The following is a 17,356-nucleotide window of genomic DNA, read 5'->3' on the forward strand; positions in this document are numbered from 1 at the left end:
GGGAACTGAGATTTAAGGTGAGTTCTAAAGGATAAATAAGAACCAACCACTGAAAGAAAACACTGGACAAAGAGGATAGCCAGAAAGTGGGGTTCTTACTGAAATATCTTCCCTTAATATGATAAAATACTAAATTTCTCTCGAGTAGTCTCATAATTCAACCTGAAGCATGCTGTATCATTTGCCTCTTTTAAGTCTAATATTCCATAGATATACTTTCAAAAAAATGCAGCAGAATATAGTTAATTACTGTATCATGAAAAGAACTTGTTGAACCTTCTTGATGTTCTTAACCTACTACCCTAGTTTGCTTGAGCAACTCAGAAACAAAGGATTAGTTGCTTGTGGCTTGATTTTTGAGTTATCTAATTCTATCTGGAAGGCAGACTCCTTTGCCCAAATCTCTATCTATCTAGAGACTACTTATATCTGCTAAGTCAGATGACATCACTGACCTTACCTGCAGGCAAACCTAGCAATTCAGTCCTTTAAAGCAGTAATTCCTCGCTACATTCCATGCCAATCCAGAGGCAGTCTTGGACTCAACCCTCCTTGTCCAAGGACTTCCTTGGGGTATTTTCACATATGTGTCCCCATTAGTTCTGCCACAGGATCTGCCTCCAGCCTTTTCATAACCACAGGTTTAATCTGACTTCTAATGGCAAAGTGAAAGTCACTCAGTTGTGTCCGACTCTTTGTGACCCCATGTACCATAACCCACCAGGCTCCTCCAAGCAAGAATACTGGAGTCGGTTGCCATTACCTTCTCCAGGGGATTTTGCTGATCCAACGATCGAACCTTCATGTCCCAAGTGCAAGCAGATTCTTTACTGTCTGAGCCACCAGGGACTGGGGCTTGTCTTAACCTTGTACACTCAAGCATGAAACACTAACAGAGGAAACCTGAAGATCTTCTGTTCCAGTAACCACTTTTACACAGCCCTAGAGAAGGCAATGGCACCCCACTCCACTACTCTTGGTTGGAAAATCCCATGGACTGAGGAGCCTAGAAGGCTGCAGTCCATGGGGTCGCTAAGAGTCGGACACGACTGAGCCACTTCCCTTTCACTTTTCACTTTCATGCATTGGAGAAGGAAATGGCAACCCACTCCAGTGTTCTTGCCTGGAGAATGCCAGGGACGGGGGAGCCTGGTGGGCTGCCATCTCTGGGGTCGCACAGAGTCGGACACGACTGAAGTGACTTAGCATAGCATAGTGTTTTACAGAACCGTGACTTTTCTGAACAATCTGCTCCTGCCTTAAGCCAAGATAGCATCCTTCCCAGCTTGGGTTCCCCAACTGTGAGAGTACGCAGCTTCCTCTAGAAAATCTGCTCTAGCCTTGATTTGATATGGCTGCAAACATCACCCAGTACCCAAGCATCACCACCTGATTCTTACCACCCTACAATGCAGGATACCTGGGTTCAGTCCCTGGGTTGGGAAGATCCCCTGGAGAAGGGAACAGCTACCCACTCCGGTATTCCGGCCTGGAGAATTTCATGGACTGTATAGTCCATGGGGTCCACAAAGAGTTGGACATGACTGAGCGACTTTCACTTAGGCTTTTTAACTACTAAATTCCACAGGCAATCTGATCCCATGATTCCTGATTATTTCTGTCCTTATGGCAGTTTTCTTCAGTGACTTCTATGACCTCTAAATAATAGAAGACCCAGCTTCCATGGGCCACCTTCAATCTGATGGCCAAACTGAGCTGCACATGGACGGGATTTCTGCTGGAGTAGGTACACGGTACCAATGGATAGACAACTAAGGTGCCTGCCCTGGATGGATGCTAGAGTGCTGCCCACAGTCCAGAATGCCTAGTGCTCCTCCAGCCAGACCAGCACCTGGGCACTACTAGTCATGGCTCAGGCTGTGTCGATGATATCTCCTTCATAGGGTTGCTGGGAGAAGTTGAAGAGGCACCCAGTCAGTTCTGTTCAGTCGCTCAGTCATGTCTGATTCTTTGTGACCCCAGCGACTGCAGAATGCCAGGCTTCCCTGTCCATCACCAACTCCCAGAGTGTATTCATGTCCATCGAGTAGGTGATGCCATCCAACCATCTCATCCGCTGTCATCCCCTTCTCCTCCTGCCTTCAATCTTTCCCAGCATCAGGGTCTTACCAATGAGACAGTTCTTCCCATCAGGTAGCCAAAGTACTGAAGCTTCAGCTTCAACATCAGTCCTTCCAATGAATATTCAGAACTGATTTCCTTTAGAATGGACTGGTTGGATCTCCTTGCAGGCCAAAGGATTCTCAAGAGTCTTCTCCAACATCACAGTTCAAAAGAATCAATTCTTTGGCACTCAGCTTTCTTTATAGTCCAACTCTCACATCCATACATGACCACTGGAAAAACCATAGTCTTGACTAGATAGACCTTTGTTGGCAAAGTAATGTCTCTGCTTTTTAATATACTGTCTAGGTTGGTCATAGCTTTTCTTCCAAGGAGCAAGTGTCTTTTAATTTCCTGGCTTCAGTCAACATCTGCAGTGATTCTGGAGCCCCCTAAAATAAAGTCTACCACTGTTTCCATTGTTTCCCCATCCATTTGCCATGAAGTGATGGGACCAGATGCCATGATCTTCATTTTCTGAATGTTGAGTTTTAAGCCAACTTTTTCACTCACCCTCTTTCACTTTCTTTAGTTCCTCTTCACTTTCTGCCATAAGAGTGGTGTCATCTGAGTATCTGAGGTTATTGATATTTCTCCCAGCAATCATGATTCCAGCTTGTGCTTCATCCAGCTTGGCATTTCACATGATATATACTGCATATAAGTTAAATAAGCAGGGTGACAATATACAGCCTTGATGTACTCCTTTCTCAATTTGGAACCAGTCTGTAGTTCCATGTCCAGTTCTAACTGTTGCTTCTTGACCTGCATACACATTTCTCAGGAGGCAGGTAAGGTGGTCTGGTATTCCTACCTCTTGAAGAATTTTCCACAGTTTGTTGTGATCCATACAGTCAAAGGCTTTGGTGTAGTGAATAAAGCAGAAATAGATATTTTTCTGGAACTCTCTTGCTTTTCCAATGATCCAATTGGATGTTGGCAATTTGATCCTGGTTCCTCTGCCTTTTCTAAATCCAGCTTGCACATCTGGAAGTTCACGTTCATGTACTGTTGAAGACTGCCTTGGAGAATTTTGAGCATTACTTTGCTAGCGTGTGAGATGGGTACAATTGTGTGGTAGTTTGAACATTCTTTGGCATTGCCTTTCTTTGGGATTGGAATGAAAACTGACCTTTTCCAGTCCTGTGGCCAATGCTGAGTTTTCCAAATTTGCTGGCATACTGAGTGCAGCACTTTCACAGTATCATGTTTTAGGATTTGAAATAGCTCAACTGGAATTCCATCACCTCCACAAGCTTTGTTCATAGTGATGCTTCCTAAGGCCCACTTGACTTCATGTTCCAGGATGTCTGGCTCTAGGTGAGTGATGATACCATCATGGTTATCTGGCTCATGAAGATCTTTTTTGTATAGTTCTTCTGTGTATTCTTGCCACCTCTTCTTAATATCTTCTGCTTCTGGTAGGTTCATACCTTTTCTGTCCTTTATTGTGCTCATCTGTGAATGCAATATTCCCTTGGTATGTCTAATTTTCCTGAAGAGTCTTTCCCATTCTATTGTTTTCCTCTATTTCTTTGCATTGATCACTGAGGAAGGTTTTCTTATCTCTCCTTGCTGTTCTTTGGAATTCTGCATTCATATGGGTATATTTTTCCTTTTCTCCCTCGCCTTTCGCTTCTCTTCTTTTCTCAGCTATTTGTAAGGCCTCCTCAGACAACCATTTTGCCTTTTTGCATTTTTTTTTTCTTGGGGATGGTCTTGATCACTGCCTCCTGTGCAATGTCATGAACTTCCATCCATAGTTCTTCAGGTACTGTGTATATCACATCTAATCCTGTGAATCTATTGTCACTTCCACTGTATAATCATAAGGGATTTAAGTTAGGTCATACTTGAATAGTCTAGTGGTTTTCCCTACTTTCTTCAATTTCAGTCTTAATTTGGCAATAAGGAGTTCATGATCTGAGCCACAGTCAGCTCCTGGTCTTGGTTTTTTTTTTTTTTTTGACTGTACACAGCTTCTCCATCTTCAGCTGCAAAGAATACAATCAATCTGATTCTGGTATTGACCATCTGGTGATGTCCATGTGTAGAGTCTTCTCTTGTGTTGTTGGAGAGTGTGTTTGCTATGACTAGTGCGTTCTCTTAGCAAAACTCTGTTAGCCTTTGCCCTGCTTCATTTTGTGCTCCAAGGCCAAATTTGCCTGTTACTCCAGGTTATCTCTTGACTTCCTACCTTTGCATTCCAGTCCCCTATAATGAAAAGGACATCTTTTGGGGGTGTTAGTTCTAGAAGGTCTTGTAGGTATTCATAGAACCGTTCAACTTCAGCTTCTTCAGCATTACTAGTTGGGGCATAGAGTTGGACTACTTTGATATTGAACGGTTTGCCTTGGAAACAAACAGAGATCATTTTGTTGTTTTTGAGCTTGCATCCAAGTACTGCATTTTGGACTCTTTTGTTCACTATGAGGGCTATTCCATTTCTTCTAAGGGATTCTTGCCCACAGTAGTAGATATAATGGTCATCTGAGTTAAAATTTCACTCAGTTCAAGAGGCACCCAGAATTCAGTATATCGGGAACTCCCCTGCAGTTCAGTGGTTATGACTTGGCACTTTCACTGCAGGGGCGTGGGTTTGTTCCCTGGTTGCAGAACTAAGATCCCGCAAGCTGTGCATGTGACCAAAACAAACCAAAAGACAAACCAAGAAAACTCAGTATGTGGTAGTCATTATTATGCCATCTTAATGTTTTCTTTCTTCTTTTTTAAATATTTACTTATTTATTTGGCTGTGCCAGGTCTTAGTTGTGGCATGTGGGACCTAGTTCCCTGATGAGGGATTGAACGCAGGCCCCCTACATTGGGAGCTCGGAGTCTTAGCCACTGGACCACCAGGGAAGCCCCCCAATGCTTTCTTCAAGCTTCCTCTAGGAAGGTACCCCAGAGACCAATCGTAAAACACCTCCTTAGCTCAGTTCATCCAAGGGCAACTTAAACAGGAAAAGCCCATGACAATCTCCGTGCTGCTTCCCCAACACATATCTAGCTCCTAGCTAGCCATTCCAAGAATCAAACCTCTGGACCATTAGGGTGAATAAAAAAAGACCTTTGACTGTGCTGTGGGGCTTTTCTCTTGAACTTGCTAGTAGAGCACAGGTGTTTATGCCCCAGAGCTAGACACTGGGCTTCAAACTGTAGCTCTGCTTACTTACCAGCTGTAAGACTTACCTTGTAAGACTTAACCTCTCTGAGTCTGAGTTTACCGTTGGTAAAATGGAAATAATAATCATCTCTATCTCATAGTATTGTTGTAAGTGCTATCTATCAATTATCTAATAAACTTACATTTCAACCTCATCCACCTTCTAAAAGGATTTTATGAAAAAAAAAAAAAAAACTTTAAAACTCAAATTAAAAAACCCCAAACTTACATGTATGAAACACACACACACATATATACATATCTTAGTTCTGTTTAGAACTAAAATAAAATTCAAAATAATCTTCAAGGTATCATTTTACACCTGTAATTTAAAAATAAATGTAACCCAATTTTGTCCAGGTTAAGGTGAAAGCAGTTTACTCATCACTTGCTGACACAAATATAAACTGACTCTAACTTTTTAGAATACGTTTTGAGTGTTAATTAAAACTTGCACTCTTGGGCCCAAAAATATCAATCTATGGAATTTCCTCTTAAGAAAAAATGACATAGAAAGAAAAGTTTAAACATACAAGAACGTGAATGCAAATCGTAAAAACCGGCAGCAATCCAAATGTTAAAAACTAGTAAAATGGCCAAGTAAATGATGATGATCCATCATCACCCTGCCTTACCTCTCAACTATACAAAAATGAAAATTTTAAGAGCCACACTGCAAAGCAGAACTAAAGTGCCAGGTTGAAAAGAAAAAAGGCAGCATTCACAATAGATCAAGGAAATGATAAGCAATATGCATTTTAATCTGTGAGCCTATTGATGAATATTCAGACTCTGAAATAAAATAATGAACTGATTAATAAAGGTGAATGACTTTCTACTTTTCAAGTCTAGTGTATTATTGCCTTGATAACCATATTTGCATTATTAAAAAATGTTTCTCAGTTAGGATGTGAGCACAGTTAGCATACTAACATTAAATCTTAACTATGCCTTTTAGATCTGCTTAGTTGATTATGCCCATGATTATCTGTAAGAGACAATGTTGTCTAATTTCATAAATCAAAGAGTAATTGCACACTGGTAATTCTTGTCGGTTTAAACCAGACACTTACACATGGTGTTCATAGTCATAGAATCACTGTAACCTTGACATAAATTATCCTTTATGATATATCCATAAATAGAAGCCCATAAATGGATTTTCTAATGTGTATCAAATTTAGATACTGCAGAAATATATAGTAATGTAATTTCTCACCACAGCTCTCCTTTCTGATCTGTGATGATTAATGCAATGATCCAGCAAAGTGTCTTCATCCAATTCCTTCTGACAAAAAGGACATACACACCTGGAAGTTGCATAGAACACAAATGTTACTGAAATTATTGATAATTAGACAGTAGTCACTTAACTAGAGATAAAAAACAGAATGTAGGTGGATCTAGTTTCTAGTGCTCATTCTTTCGATTTCATATTCATTTTCCTATCCTGATAATTATCTTGGTGCCTAAATTTTTTCTCATGAGCAATGCAAATGTGTAACCTCACAGGGGCAGGACAGAGACACAGTTATAGTGCGCTTGAAGCACTTTATTTTCTTTGGAAGAAAAGTATACTCTGAGCACTCCATTAACGAGAAACAGAGGATCATACCACCCAGCTGTATCTGTGTCAGTTTTTCTGTCTCTTTTACTTCTTTTTCTAATTCAGGTAACATCTGAATTGGGTGTTACTTGTTCTCCAACCAGAATATCTGACAACACTGGCAAATATAACCACAGATGTCAACTCACAGTTTTAGCATCCAGTGAAGAATGAAAAACAGCCCACACTACCTCGTTACATCTTTCTGCGCACCTAGGAGTGCCTGTCCTTCGCATCTGTTTGTCCAGTGGAGCAGCTATTAGGTATGTGTCTACCGGGCACTTGAAATACAGTCAGTCCAGACTGAGATACACTAGAAGTTTAAAATATACTCTGAAGTTTGCAGGCTTTATATATAAAACGTCTCAATAATTTATATATTGATTACATGTTCAAGGAGAATATTTTTAACCAGTTGAATAACATACATGAAAAATTAATTTCATTTGTTTTTACTTTTTGAATATTGCTTCTAGAGAATTTTAAATTACATGTGTTCTGTATTATATTTCCACTGCATAGTGCTGCCTTAAATTCTTAGAGACTATACGGAGGCTTGGAATTTTTCACTCATTTTCCATAATAGATATAACTTCTTGTTCCCCAAGACATGTATTCTGGATAGTTTCCTTGCATAAGAACTTAAAAAATTTGAATTATGTTATAAGTTCTATAAAGCAAAGATTTCTATATTAAATGCAAATATTAATATATCTTGTAAGACTGATTAATCAACAACCCTTTTCATTTTGGTTATTTTAACTCTTTATTATTTAATTCTAACTAGCAGGATAAATTAGTATTCATATGCTTTAAAATTTTCATATCAACTTTCCAATCAAACCACATGGTTCTTCAACTCGTTTGTTAGCCTTCCTTCCTACTGGTCCTTGGGGCCAGTCTGACAGAATCCAAACTCCTCTCACAATTTATAGGAGTATGGAATAAATATAATCCTATAATAAAAGGTGCATTTGCAAAGTAATCTCTAGAAAAACATCTAGACTTCTGGACTAGGAAATTTAAGATATATTTGAGTAGTATTTCTTTTTAAAAAAATTTTTTGGCTGCATTGCACAGCTTATAGGATTTTAGCTCCCCAGCCGGGGATCAAACCTGGGCCCTTGGCAGTGAAAGTGTAGAGTCCTAACCACTAGAGTGCTAGGGCATTCCCCTTTTTTATCTTAAAAAAAATTTTTTTTTATTGAAGTAGAGTTGATTTACGCTGTCATGTTAGTTTCAGGCTTATAGCACAATAATTCAGTTGTATATACATGTATATACATTCTTTTTCAGATTCTTTTCCTTGATAGATTATTACAAAATATTAAGCATTTTGTCCTGTGCTAAAGTGAAGAGGAACTAAAAGGCCTCTTGAGGAAAGTGAAAGAGGAGAGTGAAAAAGTTGGCTTAAAGCTCAACATTCAGAAAACGAAGATCATGGCATCTGGTCCCATCACTTCATGGCAAATAGATGGGGAAACAGTGGAAACAGTGTCAGACTTTATTTTGGGGGGCTCCAAAATCACTGCAGATGGTGATTGCAGCCATGAAATTAAAAGATGCTTACTCCTTGGAAGGAAAGTTATGACCAACCTAGATAGCATATTCAAAAGCAGAGGTCCGTCTAGTCAAGGCTATGGTTTTTCCAGTGGTTATGTATGGATGTGAGCATTGGACTGTGAAGAAAGCTGAGCGCCAAAGAATTGATGCTTTTGAACTGTGGTGTTGGAGAAGACTCTTGAGAGTCCCTTGGACTGCAGGGAGATCCAACCAGTCCATCCTAAAGGAGATCAGTCCTGGGTGTTCATTGAAAGGACTGATGCTGAAGCTGAAACTCCAATACTTTGGCTACCTCATGCAAAAAGTTGACTCATTGGAAAAGACCCTGATGCTGGGAGGGACTGGGGGCAGGAGAAGGGGATGACAGAGGATGAGATGGCTGGATGGCATCACTGTCTCAATGGACATGAGTTTGAGTGAACTCTGGGAGTTGGTGATGGACAGGGAGGCCTGGCGTGCTGCAATTCATGGGGTTGCAAAGAGTTGGACACGACTGAGTGACTGAACTGAACTGATACATATATTTCTTAAAATAAGCATAACTAACATTATCTTCAGGAGAGGAAAAGAAATTATACTGAATATCTCTACTAGATAGCTGAATTCATAGGAAGACTTAATGGTTTCAAAGCCATTATCTCCATTTAGTAGTACACAAAGCATTTCTCTATTTCTTCGGCAGAGGCAAATGCCAAACTTTGTAATTTCTCTGCCATTCAGAATAGTTGTCATTCAGTTGCTAAGTTGTGTCCAACTCTTTGCAACCCTCTGAACTGAAGCACGCCAGGCTCCCCCATCCTCCACTATCTCCTGGAGTTTTAACGACCTAGATTTGTTTCCTTTTTTTTTTTAAGAAAAAATATCAATATCCTCCATTACACCTACTCTCTGTCTCCATCCTTCCTCCAGCCCCATATAAGATTACCCAGCAAACAGGTTGTAGGATTCAGAATGCCTGCCCCATGCGTGTTCTTTCATGTTAGAATATATACTGAGATGTCACTTTGTCCCTTCTAAAGAGTAAGCAGGAAAATGAGAGGGAACAAGCTGGGAGACTGAGTAGTGGTGATGGAAAACTAAAGACAATAATCTCATAACCATCATCTGCTTCAGGACTCTTAGTCACAACACAGAGCCTAGCAGAAACTGAACAGTTCTGCTTTCTATTTCTGGATCTTCCTCCATATAAACTTGTCTGAGGAAGCTTCCCCAATCTCTGCAGTGTCCAGTTGGTTCTCCCCAAAGTTTTTAAAGCAGAGAGAGCAAAATTCTTTTGCAATTACTGCTATTAGTCATTGAAAACAAATGATTACTAATAAGAGGTATTATGATTAGGAGCCAAAACCACCATATACATATTTTCATAATAAAAATGTTACACTTTCCAGCCCGTTAAATTCTTTATAAGCATGTCAAATTTAGCATTAAACCAAAGTGTATAGAAGCAAACCTCGTTGTTGTCTCTCCAAGCTCTTGCAGTGGCCCGTACTTATCTATGTACTTCTGGCATGTTCTTGTGTGTGCCCTCATTTCACTGAGGCAAACCTATATGAAAGCAGATCAAAATAAGCTCACTGTTGAAAAGAGGCTCACTTCAGTCAATGAAGTCTTCTGTGACCCAACTTCACTGCTTTCTTATTTCAAATAAGGTCATAATGTGGGGTCAGTTGATTAAAAGGATGCAGTCAAGGTAATAGTTCAATCAATTTAAGGCATTATCAAGAATAACACTAATTTAAAATTTCTTTATAGTCAGAAGATCCAGGAGCTGAGTTCTTGAATTTGTTTCTTTTAGGAAGCATATGTTTTTCAAAGTGAAAAAATGTATATTACATCAAATTTACTTTTTTTGGATACTATTACCTAAATTAGTGATGGGAAGAAGGAAGAAAGAAAAAGAGTAAAAGGAAGGAAAGGGGGAAAAAAGTAAAAAGAGAGAGAAAGAAAAACAGAGAGATAAAAAGAATAAATAGATGGATTCTGGAGATATATCTGGAGTAAGTAAAAAGAAATCCTGTGCTTCAGGGAAAGATGTAAATACCATGGCTTTATAATACATCCAGTAGCATTACATGAATTCACAATACACAGTATACTTAATGGCCCCATTAAGAGCAAATATAAAGGACAGCTCTTGCAGTCCATTTTTATGAAGGCAGAATAAAGAACCCTTGTCCTTCCAGATATACATTCAGAGATCCTAACCATGAGGGATCTGTTGCTGCATAGCACATATTCTACTAAATGTGTCATTAGAAACTTTGATAAAATCTTGTGCTAAAGGAAGCTTTGTTAGGGTTGTGGTAAGGTGGCCGACCCACCCTGCTTCATTTTGCCCAAGCTACGGAAGTTCAACCTCAAACATGAAATCTACCATCTCAAGGAAGCAGTCGTAACTGCTTCACAAAAGACAAAAATAAAAGCAAATGGAAATGTTAACAACAAATCCTTGCTTTATCCATCTAAAAAGATGTAAAAGCTAGGACCGATGTAGGCAGCTGTCTTAAAACAGACTGCTTTACAACATTTAACATCCAACTTTGCACATCAGTGCTCTCTCCTCTCCCTGTGACTTTCGTTAAGTCTCTTTCTTCTTTATAGTCCTTGATCAACATTCCTCATATAAATGTAGCAATCTGGGGACTGTATCCTGACGAGTGAATTGTTAAATTCATAGGGTGTCTACCCCAGACACAAAACTGAAATCGGTTGTCAGTGGTGGCAGGAGTATAAGCCACTGCGCTTGCATTAAAGGTGTTTATATTCTAATAGAGGAAAAACAAACGAATAAAGGATGTGAAGACAAGTAGATAGGACACTGTTCAATATTGGGGACTGGGATACTCATGGAATGGACATCTGGCCAGGACTCACAGGAAGCAGAGTTGAGAATGCCTAATACTCCAGCAAGAAGAGACAGATACAAAGAAATCTCCCAAAGGAAAGATCAAAATACTTGTGAATAATCAGAAATAGGGAGTGAAAAAAGGAAGCAGATTCTGACCCAGGATAATAGAGAGAATGCTCTTGTTTCTGACAGATACCAAAGAACTGGATAACAGAATAATATGCTGAGTTTGATTTTTTGCATGTTGAATTTTAAACGATGGCAAAATATCAAAATAAAAATAAGCAATACTGATTACTAAGAATGTGAAAAGCTATTGATTTTGAGCTATTGATTTTAGCATTCATTTCCACAGTGCTAAAATGAATCCCGTCCAGTAACGCTAGTGGTAAAGAACCTGCCTGCCAATGCAGGAGATGAAAGGGATGCAATTCAATCCCTGGGTCAGGAAGATTCCCTGGAGAGGGGAATGGCACCCCACTCCACTATTCTTGCCTGTAAAATCCCACGGACAGAGGAGCCTGGTGGGCTACCGTCGATGGGGTTGCAAGAGTCCGACACGACTGAGCATACAGTGCTAAAAGCCACTTGTGGTTTGTCTTTAATCTTTACAACCACCCTGTAACACGAAATTATCTTTTCCCTCAATTTACAAAGACTCAAACAAAAACAGATTAATAATTTGCCCCAAATCACAAACAGTAAGTGAGAGAATTAGTGCTCAACCCTAAGATGTCTGACTCCAAAGACCATGCATAGATTCCGTAGTCACACAGCCATGAACAGATTTAGGTCTTACATAAATATTCAAAAAATGCATTTGAGCATTTACTATGTTCCAGCCACTATTCAAAGCTCTTGATAAACAACCCAATAAAACAGACACAATCCTTACCCTCATGAAATCTGGTGGGGATAATGGATAATGGACATTAAACTTAAGTCACAAAAGCACAATTACAAATAGTGATAAGTGCTATAAAGGGAAAGCACAGAGTGCTAAGAGAAAGTGTTTAAGAGATTATAACTTAGATGAACAAGCAAGAAAGGTTCTCTAAGAAATTGAGATCTTCAGTATATGATCGCCCTTTTGATCTCTAGACAGGTAATATCTAGATATAGTCCCCTTAGCAGTTCAAATGTAATGTATGTAAAACTTAAAACTTAACTCTGTAGATTCTTCTCCAAATTTGCTCCCCATATTAGCACTTTCACCTACTCATCTCAGAAACTTGGAAGGCATCTTTGACACCTCACTCTTATGCACCCCCGACATCCAGCTTCTTACCAATTTTCTTCAATCCCTCTCTTAAATACACCCTGAAACAACCTCTTATTCCACACCTAATGCTCTTACGCTAAGGCCACTAAACTGACTCCACCAATTCTGCTTTTGCCCCCTCCAAACCATTCTCCATGCACATGCCTGAGTCAGAGCTTAAAAATATAAACCTGATCAAAAGCTTACACTTTTTCTATGATACTCTACAGCATTTAAGATAAAATCTAGAATCTTTGACACAGCTTCTAAGACCTCACATGATCTAACCAGACTAGTATAGTATCAACGGAGCAAAACAGTAACAGGGAGGCAGCAGCCAACAGAGATAACTACTGCAAAGCCCAGAGCAGCAGAGATGGAATTATGGACTGGGCTTGAAAATAAAGCTATTCACTGGGTGGGCTACAGTAACATAATAGAGGCCACATAATAAGGGGTGAGGGGAGTAATGGGAAGGGAGGAAACGGAGGTGGTTGATGAAAGCATTTGAGAAATTAGGTGATGGTGGGCATCAGGTGACGGCTCTCCTGCAGTCCATACTTATGAAACTGGAGGACAGGAAGAGGAGAGACTGAGACAATACACTCTGAAATCTGAGTAGGATGAGGTTAAAGGCAGAGGTGAAATGACTAGCTGTCTAACAATTTTCTCAGCGGTCTGAGCTGGTAACTATGAGCAAAGGCATGGTGACATACCAGAGTGTCACATTCGGTGCAATTCCGGAACTCGGATTTCATTCTCTTGGCGACATCAGCTGCTGGAACTCCTTCGGAAGGAAGATAGGCCCGGCAGTAAGGACAGGTCCACTTATTGTTCTTTAGACTGGTAGCGATGCAAGAACGGCAGAATCTACAGGACACAAACCAAGAACACGTCACTCTCCTTGACAGGAATTAAGGAGCTGCCACTGGGAGTTCATGTGTGGAAACTGTATTTTAATGACACCTCGGATACTAAGAGCAGTTCTGCCAAGTGGAAGCTCCATCTACACTATTATAAAATAGATAACAGATGAGAACCTATTGAACAGCTCTGGGAACTCTACTCAGCACTCTGTAGTGACCTAAATGGGAAAGAAATCCAAAAAAGAGGGGATACATGTATACAGATAGCTGATTCACTCTGCTGTATAGCAGAAACTAACATAACATTGTCAATCAACTATACTCTAATAAAAATTAATTATTAGGAAAAAAAAAGAGAGCTCCATTTGTATCCTACACTTGCTGGAGAGTCTCTTTATCTTCCCTGTGGGTCACAGGTTCTCACCACATGTGCTAGACACACAAAAGGTGACAGGCAAGGTTGTCAAACAGCCTTCTTATAAACAGAATTCAAACTATAACTCAAATATCACTCAGCCACAAAAAAGAATGAAATAATGCCATTTGCAGGAACATGGATGGATCTAGAGGTAATCCTGCTAAGTCAGACAGAGAAAGACAAATATCATATAATACCATTTATATGTGGAATCTAAAAAAATGATACAGATAACTCATTTACAAAGCAGACTCACAGACATAGAAAACAAATTTGTGGTTACCAAAGGGGAAAGGGAGAGGGAGGGGCAAATTAGGAGCTTGGGATTAACAGATAAAAACTACTACACACAAAATAGATAAGCAACAAGGATCTATTGTATAGTACAGGGAATTACATTCAATATCTTATAATAACCTATTGATATAATAGAAAATAATCTGAAAAAGAATCTATATATCTGTATGTATCTATGTACAAATGAATCACTTTGCCTACACCTGCCATTTCCTTCTTCAAAAGTGAAAGTTGCTCAGTCGTGTCCAACTCTTTGCGACCCCGTGGACTATACAGTCCATGGAATTCTCGAAACCAGAATACTGGAGTGAGTAGCCTTTCCCTTCTCCAGGGGATCTTCCCAACTCAGGATTGAACCCAGGTCTCCTGCATTGCAGGTGGATTCTTTACCAGCGGAGCCACGAGGGAAGCCCCCTGAAACTAACACAACATTATAAATCAATTACATTTCAAAAAAAAAAAACAATGCTATAACTCAAAGGATATCTAACATTTTCTTTTCTTTAATCTTATTTTACCTTAAAATTTGTGTGTCGGGGGAGAGGGGTAATAGGTCTTTGTTTTGTGGGTTTTGGTGTTAGATAAGGAACTAACAAATTGAAGAGGTAAAAATACCAGACACATTATAAGAGTTCATAATTTTAAACTCATCCTCAGATATAGACAATTACCTAATCAAAATTACCACTATTAGGAATGTCCTCCATGTCAAGAAATACATTCTCTGGTTTTCTCAAAGATAATCTTGACAAAATATTAACATAATGAACAGAATTCACACATAATCTTGACCTATTTATGGGAACTGTTGAAGATTAAGTGCACACAGAGTAAAAGTGAGCATTTCAATAGGTTATACACATTAGCATGATTTGATAGCTCTTAACTCAGCATGTAATATCTACTTGGGAATATTAATATATGGCAGAAGTTAAGCTCTTCAAGGTTTAAGTAAACTATACATACTGAAAAGTTCATGTATCATAGATACACAATTCAAGGAAATTTCACAAACAAAATTCGCAAATATATTAGCCATTGTGTGCATGTATTTAGTCGTGTCCCACTCTGCGACCCCATGGACTGTGGCCCACAAAGTTCCTCTGTCCATGGGATTTCCCAGGCAAGGATGCTGGAGTTGGCTGCCATTTCCTTCTCCAGGAGATCTTCCTGATCCAGGGAGCAAACCCACGTCTCCTGTATTGGCAGGTGGATTCTGTGCCACCTGGGAAGTCCCATTATTAGTCATTGTGATTAGCCATTACTGATTCTTGAAAGTATTCTCTTCTCCCTCTGTGATAAAACCCTAACATACACGCAGAGGATACTTATGTCTGCACTGTTCCCAAGGCATTTGCTTGATGCTTTTCCAGTGGTCATGTATGGATGTGAGAGTTGGACTATAAAGAAAGCTGAGGGCCAAAGAATTGATGCTACTGAACTGTGGTGTTGAAGAAGACTCCTGAGAGTCCCTTGGACTGCAAGGAGATCCAACCAGTCCAGTCCATCCTAAAGGAGATCAGTCCTGGGTGTTCATTGGAAGGACTGAGTTGAAGCTGAAACTCCAATAGTTTAGCCACCTCATGCGAAGAGTTGACTCATTGGAAAAGACTCTGATGCTGGGAGGGATTGGGGGCAGGAGGAGAAGGGGAGGACAGAGGATGAGATGGTTGGATGGCATCACCGACTCGATGGACATGGGTTTGGGTGGACTCCGGGGGTTGGTGATGGACAGGGAGGCCTGGCGTGCTGCAGTCCCCAGGGTCACAAAGAGTCGGACATGACTGAGCGACTGAACTGAACTGAACTGAACTACGCCTGCCCAGCACCCATTTCCCCTTACTCTTACCACGCATCCTGATTTTGCTCTGCAGGACCCACCCCTCTTATATGAGATACAAACTGGTAGGACCCCATCCAGGTGCCCACAATCCCTTGCTGAAGGCAGAGCACCTGATGTCGACCAGACTAAGTGAGTAAACCGTCTCCCTGGGAGACCCATGCTAAACAGTGACATACAAGCTGATTCAGCAATAACTTGATGGGACTGCCCTGTTCTTTATATACAACCCTGGATCTGCCTGGGCTCCTACCCTTTTCTTCTTTTTGTTACTAATTTTGTCTGGAAACTTTATGTTTTGATATAATTTCAAACAAAACTCTTTTTTAACGCTGTGCCCTGAGGCATGCAAGCTGTTAGTTCCCCAACCAGGGATTGAACCGGTGACCCCTGCATTGGGAGCATGGAGTATTAACCACTGGACCGCCAAGGAAATCCCCATAATTTCAAATTTGATACACTGCTTTTTATTTACAAAGTTTATAACAGACCTTAACTCATTTAACCTTAAAAACCCCCTAAGAAAGATCATTATTTCGTTTACAGATGAGCAAACTGTGGTACATACTGGTTGTTAACTTCTGTAAAGTCACAGCTACAGAAAGTACCTGAACTTGGTTAGTCTTAAGCTGGGTTTTCTTTTTCTTTTTTCTATTAAGTGGCAGTGTTCAGTGCTATAGAATTTTATTATTTTCTGTTGACCAATCGTGGTATGATGGTATTAAATGAATAATAGTTATATAATCACAGCAGAGTACATCATGAGAAACACTGGGCTGGAAGAAGCACAAGCTGGAATCAAGATTGCCGGGAGAAATATCAATAACTTCAGATATGCAGATGATACCACCTTTATGGCAGAAAGTGAAGAGGAATGAAAAAGCCTCTTGATGAAAGTGAAAGAGCAGAGTGAAAAAGTTGGCTTAAAGTTCAACATTCAGAAAACAAAGATCATGGCATCTGGTCCCATCACTTCATGGCAAATAGATGGGGAAACAGTGGAAACAGTGTCAGACTATTTTTTTGGGCTCCAAAATCACTGCAGATGGTGATTGCAGCCATGAAATTAAAAGACGCTTACTCCTTGGAAGGAAAGTTATGACCAACCTAGATAGCATATTGAAAAGCAGAGACATTATTTTGCCAACAAAGGTCCATCTAGTCAAGGCTATGGTTTTTCCTGTGGTCATATATGGATGTGAGAGTTGGACTGTGAAGAAGGCTGAGCGCTGAAGAATTGATGCTTTTGAACTGTGGTGTTGGAGAAGACTCTTGAGAGTCCCTTGGACTGCAAGGAGATCCAACCAGTCCATTCTGAAGGACATCAGCCCTGGGATTTCTTTGGAAGGAATGATGCTAAAGCTGAA

The 17,356-nt window shown here is 40.0% G+C and overlaps 1 protein-coding gene across 3 annotated transcripts in view; it reads right to left on the reverse strand.

Moving 5' to 3' along the window:
* RNF125 (ring finger protein 125) overlaps nt 1-17,356 on the reverse strand; it is a 48,049-nt gene that overhangs the window by 14,070 nt on the left and 16,623 nt on the right. For all 3 annotated transcript variants that reach the window (XM_055559265.1, XM_055559264.1, XM_055559263.1), the window contains exons 2-4: nt 13,285-13,438; nt 9,910-10,004; nt 6,510-6,600 (exon numbers count right to left, since the gene is read on the reverse strand). In XM_055559265.1, the coding sequence (XP_055415240.1) occupies nt 6,510-6,600; nt 9,910-10,004; nt 13,285-13,438 (340 nt within the window). The remainder of the gene's footprint in view (nt 1-6,509; nt 6,601-9,909; nt 10,005-13,284; nt 13,439-17,356) is intronic.

This window comes from Bubalus kerabau, chromosome 21 (assembly GCF_029407905.1).
Source record: "Bubalus kerabau isolate K-KA32 ecotype Philippines breed swamp buffalo chromosome 21, PCC_UOA_SB_1v2, whole genome shotgun sequence".
Classification (NCBI taxonomy): Eukaryota; Metazoa; Chordata; class Mammalia; order Artiodactyla; family Bovidae; genus Bubalus; species Bubalus kerabau.